Source organism: Agelaius phoeniceus, chromosome 3 (genome assembly GCF_051311805.1).
Source record: "Agelaius phoeniceus isolate bAgePho1 chromosome 3, bAgePho1.hap1, whole genome shotgun sequence".
NCBI lineage: Eukaryota > Metazoa > Chordata > Aves > Passeriformes > Icteridae > Agelaius > Agelaius phoeniceus.
This window is the reverse complement of record NC_135267.1, coordinates 69261010-69277560: the sequence shown is the minus strand read 5'-3', so window position 1 is coordinate 69277560 and position 16551 is coordinate 69261010. Positions and strand designations below refer to the sequence as shown.

Genomic DNA, 16551 nt, shown 5'->3' with positions numbered 1-16551 from the left:
GAAAGACAGAAATTCTATTTGCTATCCTGGCTTTCTGTACATCACTGATTTAAAAAAAAAAATCCTAGAATTTAATTTTTTCTTTAGTAAACCTCAGTGCATTGTGAGAATATGTGTTTGTTTTATAAAAAGTCAAACAGAGGACTTTTTGCCTTTTGACGTAAATATCAAGTGGGGAATTTAGGATGTGTGTGGCTTGGTATAAAATGCTCATCTCTCCGTGTCTGGGTATTTTTATTTGGTTTATTTTATAATTTGCTTCCATTACTTGCACATTCCAGTGATTTTTGGGCTTTTAAGTGCTTTCTGAGTGCAGCCTCCCAGGCACCTCTTCTGTTTTCAGGACTTTTAATAATCCAGTTAGAAATGTGTTGTTGCTTTCTTTTGCTGTAGCAACAAAATGACATTAATTTTGAAGAGAAATGTTTACCTTTAAATTGCCTGCAAAAAACCCCCAGTATTCTTGACACAACACTCTTTGCAGACTTCCATTGACATCACTGAACATGAGAACTTGGGGAGGAACAAAGGTTTACACCTGCTTATGAGCTGACAAGTTGATGACATTTAGAGAAATAGCAGACAGTATGGTACAATGGCACTGCTGAAAAGCAACACCTCAAAGTGTAGCACCTAAGTCTGGTAATCCTTTAAAACATTAAATGTTCCTCCCACCTCGCTGCCCTCCACACAATGTTTTGGATTGTTTCCAAAAGTGAACTATAAAGTTAAAGAGAAAATTGAGTTAATGATAGAAATAAACTGGTGAAAAGCTTAGAATGGAAGAGGTATGTAGTTTAAAAAAAAAAAAAACAAAACCAAAAAAAACCCAGAAGGAAACTTTTAACTGAAAGGTAAGAATATGCTATTGGACTTCGTCTTTCACTACTCTTTGGCCATTCATCTATTGTTGGTTGCTTCACTGTTATGTCTGTTTCTCACTGTGTGGCTCCCAGCATGTAGCTGGAATCACTAAGGGTAATACATTTCAGACCCTAGGTATACATTAGTTGGATCAGCAAAAAGTAAATACTTGCTGAGCAGAGGAAATGTGTATAGAAGAAGCTTACAGACTGTTAAACAGTTTGGATCATTCTAGTTTAGTATCCTGTCTCTGACAAAATATCAGGACTGTTGATATGCAGTAATGGAAACTTAGCCAGCAGTTTAGCTATGTCAGAAAGTCTCTTCTAAAATATGGATAGTTGGTCTTATCCTGGAAGATGAAGTCCTTGTCCTTTTCTGAAAATATTTGCCAAGTGACACAAGTCCTTAACCATTTAGATGATTGATTTTTGCCTGTAAGAATGCTATCTTTTCTTTTAAAGATTTTGGCCTACTGGCTTTGAAAAATAATTTTATTTTATTGGTTTGAAATTAGTTGGCATTTAATGGAATTCAGTGCTAGTATGAACAAAAGTTAATGCAACTCCTTACAGACTGGGGTACAATTCAGAGATCTAATATTCTGCAATGTAAACTGATTTTTATGCAACTTATTGTAAAGTTCATGTAGAGGGTTTATTCTTAGATCTTAGAGTAAAAGGTAAAGGATGTTAGTTTAAGGTGCAACTGTAGTTACACAGCTAAATAGCATTGATGACAATACAGCTAACACCCTGATAACAATATAGTTAAAATAACTTGGATCTGGTCAACCCAAAACTAATGCCATGGCATCACACTGAGGATTAAAAAAAGAGAAAAGAATAGAAGAACCATGTAGCTAGTAAAATTAGTGGGAAAATAATACATGAATTAAAGTCTTTCAATGTGTCACATTTTGTTTGGCTTCCAGTTTATGTTCAGCAGGTGGTTTCACTGAGTAGCCCTCAAAAATTCAAGATATTCCTCTTGAGCAGTTGCAGCTGAAGTAAAGCGCTTGTGTGCGTGTGTGTATGAATGATTAGCTCCAGTGCCTCTCCCTTGTGCATCAGCTTCTGATTATGTTCAGCAGGACTTTTCTTTCATCGGGTTGTCTACCTGAGCTGTTTGGTTGGTTTCCTAAGACCTTCACAGTCAGTGTTTGCATTTGCAAGGTCTGTGACTTAAATGTGGATAACGTGTCTCTTTTACTCTCTTATGCTGATTTGCCACTGGAGTTGTTCCTTTCTTCCTTGCTGCGTGTTACAATCTTTAAGTATTACAATATTATGTTGTTGTTATGTACATGCAAATAGAAAAGCAGAACGTCAGGGGTGGGATTTAATTAGGTCACAACTGCTGTGTTAACTCATCTGGGAACTATCCAGTAATAATAATCTGTACAATATAGGTCATTCCTTCCATAACAATTTCCAGCTGATGGAAGGCTGCCATCCACAAGCTGATCCATGATATAGGGATCAGCGTACTGCTGAAACTCCACAAGCTGATCCATGATATAGTTCTACTTCTCATATATGGAGATTAGGAAAAAATATATGGTGACTAGGAAAAAAGGCATTGTCTCTTTGCTCTTCTTCTGTTTGTTGCTTGCCCTCATTGCCTTGTTTCTTGACTGCTTTAACAAGCTAGTTCAGAAACAGCTTCAGTGGGCCAGATCCCTTCTGTACTATGTCTTAAATGAGGGCTTCTCATGAAATAACCTCACCTGGTTTTTTTCTCAGCTGCTGCCTGAAAGATAGTTCTACCTTAATCAGTCTGTGAAGGAAGTAAAACTTCCTGCCTCCTAAGGAAGATTATTAGGGTGTGGTCACCCCAGACCAGAAACCCCATGAAGCCTCCTTGAAAGAGATGGGAACAGGCCAGAGATAGGCTTCCTAGGCCAAAGGAATATGGTTTTTCTAGCTTTGCTTAGATCTGTGAATATTGATGATTCACAAATCCAGAGCTGATATGGTTATTTAATACATTATTTGTATTAATTTCAGTGGCTGCCACCTTTTCATGGGCAATCCTTATAGAAAATGCTGCCCATTTTCTGTACTCATCTACAGAAAGGTTCTTTCACTTGTATGAAGAGAATATATTGGGATAACTTGAGACTTGAACCTCAAGTGCCTAAAGTTTGAAAAATGCAAATAAAGACCTTTCCAACCTGACAGTTCATCAAGACAGATTTTGGAGTCTTTCAATTTCCTGTCATGGGATTTTTCTGTAATTGACTTTAAGAATATGAAAACCCCCATGAAGAGTTCTGTTTTCAGTAAAGGATCAATTTCTTCTATTCATAGTTGTGCTGGCCATGGTGATATGAGTGGATGCATGTTAAGGAGAGAGCTCTTGCACAATGAATTAAGAATGCTCTCCAGAGCAATCACAAAGGGTTAAGTTGAAACTGCATCAAAAGACCTTTAAAATGCTAGGATGTTCTGTAATGGCCATGTATTTCAGACAGTTTTTATTCTATAAAGAATAAAACTTCAAAGAATAGAAACTGAAACCTAAGTTTGACTTGAGCACCATAATAGAAATTATTATGATTATGTAAAAAAAAACCCTGTACATTCATTTCACTTGCTATATTTAAAGAGTGTTTTTGTCAATGCAAATATATAAAATTTTATCTATGCTGAATTATACTTTTAAAGATGAGCTAATCTTATGTGTACCTGAAATTTTGTAAAGCATGTGTGTAGTTTCTATTTAGATATCTAAATAATTTGCTCTAGATTTAAGAAAAAGTATTATTCCATTATATAACTGGTATTATTTTCTTAGATAACCCTGGCCATGCTTCTTCATGAATTCACTTATAGAAATGAGCCACACCATGACAGCAGACAGATTACAAGGCTGAGGCTGTAATCGATAAGTTGAAAAACCACAATAAGCTTTTAACACAATATTTAGTGCACAACAGTTCTGCACTACTTCCTTATGTAATTATAACCTCTTTAAGTAATAATGGTTGTTTAGAAGGCCTCCAGTGAACATGAGGAGTGTTAATATAAAGATCTGAAGTCAAGTTGGGCTTTCACAGAGGCTTTTAGCTGTTTCTTAGAGCACTGAGGCAGCAGCTTTAGAGTCAGCCCACTGCTGTTGAAATTCATTCTACCACTGTATTCCGTGTCTAACGGCACCTTATTATTTCTTCAAGTTCAACCAGTCAAGGGTTATTTAATATGTTTGAAGCTCACATGTTTGTCTTTTTAAGAGAGAAAAATAGTTTTCTCTTGGATATGTTACTGGCCTGACTCTCCAGTGCACAAAATTACATGGTATTGTTTTACACATGCTCATATTGCCTGTGTCTAGCTTAGCACAGAGCTAGCCATATTTCTGGAGCAGCTTAGCTGGCAGGCATGGGCATGATATCCACACTAACATGAAATAAAAGCATTAAAGTCCAAGATAGAGAGCCTATACATTTATGCAAGGTACTCAGGTAACAGTGGGTTGCAGCTAACACCAATGCATCTAGAGAACTTTAACTACTTCAAACCAAGGTTTTGGGAGAAAGTCTGAACTGATTTAAAATTTTAATTTTAAAATTCATGGGAAAAACACATGCAACTTAAAAATGCATCTGAAGAGTCATGCTAAAAAATGCTTGATTTTTAGATTTTTTTCTCCCTTAGAGTGGCCTGTTAGAATACAATTTCAGAGGCAAAGAAAAGACAAAGTTAGTTCTGTTTCTAATGTATTGTCTCAATTCATATTTTATTCTGAATAATATTCTTGAATGGAAAAAAGACTGATAATATTCACAGCAAAATTTAGGTTCACATAAGCCCCAGTCACTGGGTGAGATGTAGCTGACAAATGCTTTGCACGTGATATAATGAAGGTAGCAAAAAAACCTCTAACCTACATTTCCTGATCTTTGATTTTCAAATGGCTAGAATCTGACTCAGTATATGCAGAATGGCTTTTTCAGCACAGTATTTTTTTTGTCAGCAGAAATTCTGTTTGCCAAGATAGCTCACTCCTGATAAAATTTAGCACCTAATCCTATGCCACCTTGGATAAAAGATCGTATTTTTATATCAGTGGAGCACTTGTTTACATCAGAATAATGCAAAAAAACCTGGAATCAACCCAAAGGTATAGAGGGACCAGGTTGTAGCCTACTGTTTTAGAAATGAATGAGAATAAAAATACAAATTAAAAAATAATTAAACCAGTGAGGGAAGATCTTGCAGAATGCTTTTTAAATGTAGTATTAACCATGATCCCTAATAGCTTAATGTTTACAGAAGATATAAGCAACAAGGATAGATTAGGTAAATTTCATCATACCCAACCAATATATCTTAATCTGGACCTAATAAAAATATTTTCTAAAATAAAGATTTTGAAAGTCTCAGTGCTCACATTCAGCTTTCAACAAAAGTATTATTTAATTTAGTTATGGCCATTTTATTTTGCTGGTTTGCAACCTGCTGTTATGAGGCACTTTGTTCCTGAAAGACAGGAATAAAGAAATACTCTCTCATTGAATTAAGTAAATAGAAGGGTCTGGAGCAGCAGTTTAAATTCAGGTTGAAGTAGCAATCTGATATGTGAAGGGTTTATTCCCTGTTAACACATTGCGATCATTGGTCTTCCTAAAAATTTATTTTTCCCAAAGTGTTTAAGTGCAAAGCTATAGTCCTAATACCTATGGAATTTAACAGTCTGTGTCACAGTATATGGTCTGTGCTATGTAACAGCATCCATGTACAGGGTCTGCAGCCATTTGTATAAACTATGGAAGTTCTGCATTTGTGTCACTAATAATCATGTACAGCTGATAATATTGATCATTGCATATCATCACTAAAGTTGTAAATCATTCCTAGTAGTGAGAGGGAGGGTGTTAATATTCTCATGAACAAGACAGACTGGCCTGTCAAAACATAATTTTCTGTTCCTCATATTGGATGCTTTTTGTTGAGCTTTTGTAGGGAGAAAAAGAAATGATGCTTCAAAGGTAGAGGGATTTTTTTGCTGTTACTGAAGCTGCTAATTTTCATATGGTTGAAGCAATAAAAAGTGTTTCTGTTTAATATGAATTTGTAGGAGGCAAGGGACCAGGCATGAGGGAGATGACTTAGGATTCAAAACATTGCAAACGTTTGGCAGGTTTTTTTTAGAGAAAAGAATCTCTTGAGACCTTTGTTTTCTAAGGAACAATATTACAAAACACACAGTTACACAATATAAATTGGCAAATGAAAACTGAGATTAATGATTCTGGAAGCTAATTTAAGTTGGCATATTATCTCAACTTTCTTTTTAGTATAAGAAAGTTACTTTTATTTCTTTATAAAAAGGGGGGGAAATAAAAGGACAAGAAGAAATTTCTTTACCAGCCTTCAGGTACTGGATATCTTGAATGAACTTATTTTTTGCATTTTTTCACTTATAATTATGCAGAACAAGAGACTGCAGTGAGGAGGGGAAATTATACATTTTTTTAAAATAAGTAAAGAAAAGGTGAAGAAAGTGATATAGTGCAGAGAAGGACCCTCAACAAAATACATCAATAGAAAATTACACCCTTCACAAAATACTGTGCATATAAAGTTTCCTAACCGGCTTGTGCTATCTCAATCATCAGGATGCTGGTACTCTTTTATTTTACATATTTTTTGTGACCTTGTTGAACTGGTTGGTATTCTGTCTGAAGATTAACTCTTGCTTTCAGATGTTAAATACAGTAGGAAAATAGATACAAAGCCTTGGCCTCTTTATAAAACAAACCAAATACTAATATGATTATTCAAATTATTAGCATCCAGGAAGGAAATACTGTTACCTAAATATTGTCCACACCTTCTGTATATAGACAACAATTCAGGATCAACACTGTGAACAGCCTTACAGCCCACCAACTCAGTTTGGCTTTAAATAAGACTCATGTCATATTTAAAGTAGTAGGCACATATAGTCTTTTCTTTCCCTTTTGCCTTCTTTCTTTTGGTAGAATGTGCTTAGTTCTAAATTTTCTTCATGAGTTTAATTGAAATAAAAGGTACTTCAGTAGTTTCAGCCTGATTTAGAACTGCTTCTGAAACACAACTGCTTCACAAAAGTAACAAGTTACACCATTTACACTAACTGTTCTTAATCACTAATGTAGATAAGTGATGCTTAGAGATTCATAAAGCCACAATAGAAAAGAATATCCATGTTCAAACTTTAATGAAAATATGTAGTCTTTTGAACAGAAGAATATTAAGCAGAACAGAAAACCTTTTTTTCTGGTTTTAAATCCACATTGGAGCAAACCTTCACCCTTGCAGGTGATTTAGTTTGCTGCCTGGGAAAACCAGATACATGTGTGTTTGTGTGTGTGTTCAGCATTTCTCAGAAAGGTGAGCCAGGGCGTGTCTGTACCTATGGTTACTTTGCTATTTGTTTGGCAAGGAAGCCTGATCAAATAATGCTGAGATGAAACTACTGCTGTCTTAGTATTGTTGATTTGCTTTAGTACACATTTATAAACCAGCCAATGCATCCCAGGCAGCAGGTTTGAATTGGAATTGTGTGCAACGTTTTGCTAGCTATTTTCAGAATAGAATGAGAAAAAAAGCTGAATAATCCATAGCTACTCTTAAAATATTCCTAATGGATCAGATCTATTAGCTAGTGTTGCTGTCAATGAGCCATTTGCAATGTGAATAGCTTATTTTCTTTTTCATATGATTAAATTTGGTTTGGCTGTTAGTACATCCGTTCCTTTCTTCCCTCCAAATAGAAAAATCACTTTCATAGACTCATAGTTGTACTCAAGGGAGCACACATAAAAGTCTAGTGATTCATTCATCAAATTTCCACATTTGAGTAAGCAGTGAGTTCAGACATCAGTCTGAAGTGATTTTTCTGAATTACCCAAACACTTGAACCGAAGACATTAGAAGACAAGAAAGGAAGAAAAGGAACTAGCCATCTTTCCTGATGCTATTTCCTTTCTTACTTGTCAGAGATGAGGAACTCTTCCATTGTTGTGAGAAAGACGATGTTATTTAATTCTCCTTCAGGGCCAACATGAGGAATAGGAAACCCAGTCTGTAATCTGTTTAAAGATTTCTGGCTTTTGCCGTGTCAGGGTGAGACAGCAAGTAGTGTGAACATCACTGTCTTATTTTTAATCATGCTTGAAAAGTCAGGCTGTTAGAAGCAAAAGCAGTGACCTCCTTTACCTCTTTTAATCCCTAAGTTGCATGCCCTTCTTTCCCTCTTCCATGACTCAAAGATCTTCTCTAATGCACATTCTTTTCCTTTAAGACTCTCAGAAAGAGTATGCATAAGCATGAACCTTTTCACTTGAGAAATGGACACTAAATAATACTTATATCAAAATGAATGTTTAATTTTGCAGATAGGTGAGATGAAATTTATGAGGTCAGATGAGTTTCCCAAGGCTGTATGATGCAGAAATTAATTTGAGTATAGGAACAAAAGGCTTTTGATAACTAGTTCTTTATTTGATTCAAAATATCTATGTGAGCCAGTTAGGAAGAGTAACAATGGTATTTGCAGATATTTTGTTTTAAAATCTGATGAAGAATGAAAAGGAAAATTTGAATGGCTTTCTCAGAGCAAAGACCAAAGATATTTAAGATATATTCTGCCTGACTGAAGTCTGAAAGGATTGTACCTAGTCTTGGGGCTATGGCAATATCATCCAAATTTCTCTTTGTATTTAAAATGCATGTCCCCTCCTGGAATTAGCCTTGAGATATATCAAGTTTGACATATGTAAACATTTCCGAATCAGATATTTAAAGACCATGGCAACAGAGAGGATTTATTGCTGTCCATGTTTTATTATTTGATGCGTTTGGATTGGCTTTATTTGCTTTGTCTTTCATGTGTGAAATATGCCATTTTGCCTACAAAAATGACAGCATCAAATGTATAGCAAGCAGGTTTCCATATGTCTTCTAAATGAACTCTAAGATACTTTAATGCTAAAGAAGGGTAGACCTCTCTGGTTGGAAAAAACATGGCAACTGTCTTAACTGTTTGATCTGCATGTATAGAAAAAAATATTTGATTCATGGAGATTTACACCTTGACGTATTATTGTGTTGCAGCTGATGTCTTGTGCATTGTTACCGGGCATTAGAAAGGTGTGACATACTAACAATGACAACCTGCTATGCTGCTGCTGTTTCACATTTCACAGACAGTTAATTTTCCTTACCTCCCAAACTAACTGCTAGGGAGTCAAGCAACCTGTATGAGCATTTCTCTGCTTTCTATAAACCTAGTAATTATGTTACAGCTGTTAGACGCAGCTGTATGAATGTGTAAGTTTGCAATGGTTATACAAGTAGTCCTCAGGGAGGTTTTCAGTCACCAGGGGAAAAACACTGGTTATCTCCTCCTGCTCTCAGAGGATAGTTGGAATAATTGAAGAGCAGTGGAAGTCTTTGCATCTCTAATAGATGTTAGTGCTCTTTATTTTTTTTTTAATTGAGCGTTCACTTATACAGTACGAATTTCATTTTGTTTGGCTTCCTGTTTCTTGGGATGTTTTCCTGTGATAGATTTCTAGCTCATTATCTCTATATTAAAGCATTACTTGGGATAACCATTCACAGTCAAATTCTTTTCTCATCACTGTAGTTTGCAAAATGTTTTGAACATATATTTCCCAAAACGAGGCTTCTTATATGAAATTCTGTCTTTCTCCGTTTTCTAAATCATTAATGGACTTCATTCAGAGGGCTTCTTAAAAAATTAGTGATTCAGCTGATGCCTCAAGATTTCTCTCTTGTTCTTTATCTCTCACATTCCTCCAAAAATATTGTCAGCTCATTCTGAAAATTCAAATGAGCCTTTAATATGACTTCCCCACTAGCCAGCTGCAGAGCTGTAAGTCTAGGGGATGAGACTGGGAGAAAAAATACCCCTCTGATAACATTTGTAGTCTTGCAAAAAGTTGAAAATATGTGACAGTAGGAGGAAGTTTTACACAGTGCAGCTGACTGCAGTGTCAGGGATATTCTTTTTGAGTCATTCTGTGGAATCAGAGGATAGATGATAAAAACCTTTCCCAGAATAAAACTGTGGGGAAAATATAAGTAATTAAAATGGATTATTTTAATCAGCTGTGTTAATTGTTAATAAATCATTTGAAAAAAATACCCAAACCAAACCAACACAACCCAGCCAAAAAAAAAGGCATTTATTGGCCAAACACTTGAGTTAAAGAACAAAGGGCCATGGTAGGCTGACAGAACTGAAGAAATTACATGACTAGGTAAGGTGGCATTTGAGTACCAATGTAATGGCTTTAAAAATGAGAATGTTTTCTGTATTTTTATGTGCTACATCTCTGTTGCTCAACATCTTCGGTTTGCTTCAGCAGATGGAAAAATGAATTCCAAATCAGGAGAAAAAAATGTGATGTAAAATTTGGTTGGTAAACTGATGTTAAATTTTTAAGATGTAGGCTTTTTTTATTCAGCAATATGATAATATATGTAGATGCTTATTTTTCAGGTTGGGCAAAACAACTGGAATATTCGGGTTTGAGAATTAGGGTAAAATTTTCTTGCAGAATTTGTTAGTGACCCTTCTGAATGGTTGAATCTTTGTATGTGATTTTCACCATCATAATCCATGAATGAAGATATGACTTCTGAGACTAAAACTACATTTCCATCCATTTAGCCAAAATTGGATTCTTACCCATAATTAAAGTATTAAAACCGTGATCTATGATTCAGAGAAAATTATCATAGGAGTCAATGTATAGTAATGGATCAGTGAGCAAAGCACCTACAATTATATTTCAAGTGAGATTTTTCAATTGTATTTTTCATAAAATGAGCAATTATCCAGTGGTTTTCATGTTGAGCTTCAGATCAGGAAAACATTCTTAAAATCTCCAGTATTTACAAAACGTACAATGAAAAAACAAAATGGAATAATAGTTAATCAAGCAATATTTTTAAAAATAATTATTCTGTACCTTCCTGTAACATTCTTGAAATAAAATAGAAGCAGTTCAAACTCAGAAATATATTAAATTTTAGTTGGGCTCACAGTCCTCACTCAGTGTGGGAAATATGACCTTTGCATTTCAGGAGTAGCTTTTACTTGACGAGTAGCTTATGTGTTTGCTGCATTAGTTTTGCTCTCGCTGTGCTCAGAAGGGATTGTTGGATTGTTCTGGTAGAGTCACAATGGGCACCTGCTTTCTAGCACAGCCCTTCCTGGGCCAAGTTTTCTGTTGCGTCATTTCTTGTTTAGTACAAAGCAGGTTTGAGTTTTAATATTTCTGTGTAGTCTCCAGCCTAAGCTATTGTGTTGTAGCACAGACCTAACAGAACTTGAAGTTTATTTACAACCTTGATGGGTTTTGACTCTGTGTTTTGAAAACAGCTTTAAACACAACTGAAAAGCAGTATATGGGGGAGTGTGGATATCTGGATTTTCAGGGCTGTGGACAGTGTGTTCATTTTAGCTTTTCAAATGGAAAATACTTTGGTCAAAACTAGAAACTGTGATAAATCCCAGATCCCAACTTCACTGAAAAATCATCTTACATTGTATACCTACTTATATGTGAAGAGCTCAGAACTGGTATGTTTTTCTATTCTTTTATTTTAGATCTGCTACCAAGAATAATTAAATACTATTTCAGTGTCAAGAACAAAAAAAAAAATATCAGTGAGTACTGAAGCATTTGCTATTTCTGCTTTCTTTGACAGCTTTTTGGAAACTACAGCCTATTTCTGTATGAAACCAAAAATGGGCGAGAAGGAGGTGTCCCCACATTCTTTCTTCAGTATTTGGCATGAATTCAGTTCTGACTTCAAAGACTTCTGGAAGAAGGAAAACAAACTTATTCTTCAAGAAAGGTACATTTGTTTGTTTGTTCAAAGGCTTTTCTCAAAGAATGTTATTGGGAGCAATCGCACAGAAACCAGTCAGCCACACTTCATTAGCACACAACCCATTGAATGCCTTTTGGAGTTTTCTCAGGTTTTGTTTTTTTAACAGATCATGACACCCACCCTCACCACCCCAACCCCCCAGTCATCCCAATTTTTGAATGGAATTTTAATACCAGTTTGTGCTAAAGTTTTTTGGGTCCATTACCTGAACAGTGTTTTTGGCAGAGCATGTAACTACTATGCTGCTATGAATCCAAGCAATGGGAGACTTGTTTTAGGCCTGAAAGTTAATTAAAATTTTCATTACCATATTTAGTCAAAGAAAGTCAAGGCATTAGGACAGGGCATATTGTAAATATTTGTTTGACAATGCTGGGAAAAAGGAAGACAGAAGGAATAAGTCAATTAGCCCTGCGTTAAAAAACTGAATCATATTGCAAATCACAGCCTGGGTGATGGGGTACACAAGAGCAAGTGTGGTATAATATGGCATAAAGAAATGAGACAGGAGCTTTGAAAATCACCCGTGGTGTCTTGTCCATGTTTTAGAAGAGTTATGAAATCTCTACTTATCTGCATGCAGATAGTCCATTGTGGTCACCCTTTGTTTGTAAAAATTATGCCAAAAATTAATCAGTTGTTTAAAAAGTAATAAATGTCATATCAGGAAAAATGAAACATATGCAAACATGTAAATTCTAAGCATTGTTATATAATCCTACAGCTGTTGGCAGCTTGAGTTGAAGCTACATCTGAGCGTAAAAATTGGTGGGATTGAAGCTTTGGATTCATTAAATTATTGACATCAACCTGTTATTAGGTAATTTGACAAGAACAGGTCCTTTTTCAAGTGTACTCATCCTATGTAATTGTCACAGACATCTGACTTCTGGTTTAGAAAGTTACTGAAGACTTCCCTGAGGCACCTATACAGCTAATGTCATGTACACCATATATATTTGCTGTAACTGGGTACCTTTTGGAACAAGAAGTCTCACAGTGAAAAAAACTGGGTTCTGCTACTATAGCAAGAGCATGGTGCAAATGTTAGCACAGCAGATCTCTGGGGATCTCGTTCATATTACTGACTGTCTGAATTAATTTTATGTAATTAAGTATATCTCTTTGAAACTGATTTAACTGACAGTTAAATAATACCTTTGATTTTCCTATACAGGGATTTAGTTGCCTAGTTAATACAGGTTAATTTAGCCTTGTATATTTTATAGGAAAGGATTTAAGCAAAATGTCCTTTTATTTCAAAATACTAAGCTATTTTTCTTTTAAAAAATAAAAAAAATCCCCCAGAGGGTTCTCACAGGAAAATAGTTTTCTTTAAAAGACATTAACTAAATTAGCACAGAGCATTTTCCTCCTTAAACATCTAAAGCTGAAGAGAAGAATGGGATTGAGATACAATCATTTGACCCTCTTTGAGTGTCAGTGTATGTGTATACTAAGAAGATGCGTTGAAGCAGCAGAGAAAAAAGCTGTCTGCCAGCCTGCCCCTTCTAGGGCAAGGGTGGTTGTACCCTGAAAGGAACTGAACATATATAACCTACAGAATGGCTGCAGGGACAAGATGTGACAGGGAAGGGAAAGGGCAGTGAGAAGGATGTACAGTAGGGAAAGAAACTGGGAGATCCCTTGGAAGAACAGCAGGGGGACTGTTGTTCAAACCGGGGCTCGGAACTGGTGTGTTGAAGGAGGCTTTTCCCAGGGGGACAGACAGGACAGTGTAACTTCAGTCCAGGAGGTCACTGAAATTAAGACTAAAAATAATGCATCCTGAAAGTCACAAGTAGATTTTTTGGTTTGAATTTTAGCTTTTACTTGCCTCATCACGTTTAATTCTTCCACTCAATTTCGTTTGTTCAGGTGAGGCAGGGTTTAGACCTTGGGGACCTTTGATGTCTAATTATACTCAACTCTCAGATTTTTGGTACGGTGCTGCTGTGTCAGGTCTGGCAAAGTGAAGCTCTCTTCATTGCACTTTAGGAATTAGAATGTTTTGGCCAAATTAGCAGTAAGAGTAAGAGCTTTTAAAGTAAGACATATAATTTTCCTGAAAATTAAGGATCTTCTTTAGTTAAACAACTGTCTTACCAAAGCCTTTGCACAGAAAATACCTTTTCTCCAATCATAGTTCAACCTGATATCTGAAGTTGTCTTTTAGGCTTTTTTTCTTGATTTTGCATTTCTGTCTCTCTTAATAAAAGGCAAGATGGTGTGCTATGAAGGTGTCTTGGTATTGAGAAATCAAAGGAGAAAAATCTCAGTGGAAAAATACATGTTGCCCAGAGGTGTAAGAATGTACATCATGATGGCATTCAAAATGTCGGCATAGATCAAGAGATCTGTAGGTGACAAAAATCTGAAAACTGCCTATTGCCATTAAAATATAAATAATTATTTCAAGAAAGTAGATTTTCCCCTTTAGGTAATGTTCTTGGAGTTTTTTCTGCTGATAAATTGAGGAGCAGACTAAAACATTAATGATGAGACAAACTTTCTGTAATTGTTGGCAGTAAAATCAAGTGACAGATATGGTGAGACATTTTCAAAGACTGTGGTATGCCACCTTGGTGAGCTATTGACCAGGTTTCTGCCTCATGAAACATACTTTATTTACAATAATTATTTGTAAAATGTATAGCTTTATTCCTTTCTCTTTTTTAGCTTCATCATCTTTATCAAGCTCTGATTGCTTTGGGTTTTTCTAGTATATTTTGTATCCCAGTTTCCATGTGGACTGCTAATGGAGGCTGTTCCTCAGTTAGTATCTGCAAATATATGTCTTACTTACTCTTTTACAATAATTCAACCAAAGGATTTTCATAGATGATATTTCCAAAGGTGGTACTATATTTTGTTAGTGATAGGTTCAGCATGTATGTTCTAACAAAAAAAGTCAGTTCTTATTTTAAACACTTTTCACCTGGCATTTCAACTTGCATATTAGTTTGCCAGGCATTTATATGCAAAAGATAAACACTGAAGTGTCAGACTTTGTATTTCCTTACAAGAAGCTGAGAAAAGAAAAATGGTGCAAAGTTAAAAACAATTTTTCTGAAGTTTTCTACTGCTTTTACTGTTCTCTCACTTGAAGTAAAGCAGAACTGGAAAATACCATCTGTAGGGAAAATTATACATTTTAAACTTTTAAATAGAGTAGAAATAAAAAGAGAAAATGCATCTGAAAATTACAGTAAAAGCATAGGACTGCCAAGAGGCTTTCTGAGCAGTACTATTTTTTGTGGTCACACCACAGTTAAGGCTAAGTAGATCATTCCATCAGAAATTGATATTGGGTTGTTTATAAACTTTTTTATGATATTTTGTGGAGATTGAAATTTCTGATGATATATCTATCCTAAATATGTATCTTTTTTAGTGAAAATTTTCAAATACTACTTTCTGATTAAGCAATTTAAAAAAAAATCCAAAATAAACAAGAAGCCTGCCAAAGGAAAAAATAAAAGGCAGAAAAGCCCACGAGAAAAGGAGAGCCATAATCAAACTTATTGGGGCATGTTTTGAGTTTTTCCAGTTTTGATGTTGTTGTCACTGTCCTTCAAATATATTTATAATGTGTCAGTCATAGTCTATGGTTTTCATTGAGACTTTGCAAACTCTTGAAAATTTTACTGTCAGTATAGCCTGCATTTTGTGTTTAATCAGCAAGAAAGACTAGAAGAGCTGACATATTTTCCCTAAGATTTTTTGATGTTGTTTGAAAAGAGAGAGTATGATTTTGAACTTCACAAGCTTCCTGTTTAGCACCCTTATTATCTATACATTTATAGAGCTATATATATCTATACAGCTGCAGTAACAGCTCTGCAAGTCTCCCCTTCTTAGAAAAACTTAGGCAATCAGACCACGAATCTACAAATGCCTAGTTTTCCCTCCTGTTTTGTAAAAAAGTGTCTTTTATTAGCTGACCTATAAATGTATCAACCTTTTTCTCATTAATCTCATTTCTTTAGCTTCTAAAAACATTTCTTTACGTTTGTAGTTAGATGTAGTCGATCTGAAATGTGCTATTCCAGTCTAGTACTTCTGTGAGAGCAAATTTTTTTTTTTTTCTTGACATCCAGCAAAGGCCTGTAGAATTGTTGCCCAGACCCTACCATTTTCCTACCAGGAAAAGATATCCTGTCCTAAGAATGAAAGATAAAAAGAGCTCATGAAGCAACATCCAACGGAGGAAGTCTTGAAATGTTCTAAAAAATTAAAAAGTTAAGCAACTGCTGGTCCTGGAACTAATATATAAAAATGCCGTTATTTATCAGAAAATCTCATATTGCTGTGGACAACAATGATTCATCTTTAGGACTACTCCTTTTCTTTATGGCCATGGAATAGACCCTGGCTCATTACAGTAGCAAAAAGCAGTGAGTCCTTTAGGAAATTTTAAGTTTTAAAGTTCCATTGCTGTCAAACGTTAGTATCATCAGGTCACACATACCAGTTCAGACCTTACTAGAAAAGGATCAATGATATGGCAGAAGCTCGTGTGCAGGGCTGCAGTTCCCCCTTCCCTTTCTCTGGGTGCGAGTAAGGTGCTTACACTTGTTAATCCTCTCCAACTCTGGATCTGCTTCCCTCTCTTCAGACTGTTTGCTGTTCTAGAGGACCTGTGAAACTTGGAAAAGATTTACCTTGTGTTAGCTGTATTTCTAGATGGGAGAGCTGGAGGAGGAGGAGTGAGGGGCAGACAGAGGTCCCCTGTAAATGTGGGTATAAGGTACACAAAGGCACTTGC

At 35.6% G+C, this 16551-nt stretch overlaps 1 protein-coding gene across 4 annotated transcripts in view; it reads left to right on the top strand.

Moving 5' to 3' along the window:
* Positions 1 to 16551, top strand: part of FMN2 (formin 2) — a 152821-nt gene that overhangs the window by 122870 nt on the left and 13400 nt on the right. For all 4 annotated transcript variants that reach the window (XM_077175543.1, XM_077175544.1, XM_077175542.1 and 1 more), the window contains one exon: positions 11598 to 11747. In XM_077175543.1, the coding sequence (XP_077031658.1) occupies positions 11598 to 11747 (150 nt within the window). The remainder of the gene's footprint in view (positions 1 to 11597; positions 11748 to 16551) is intronic.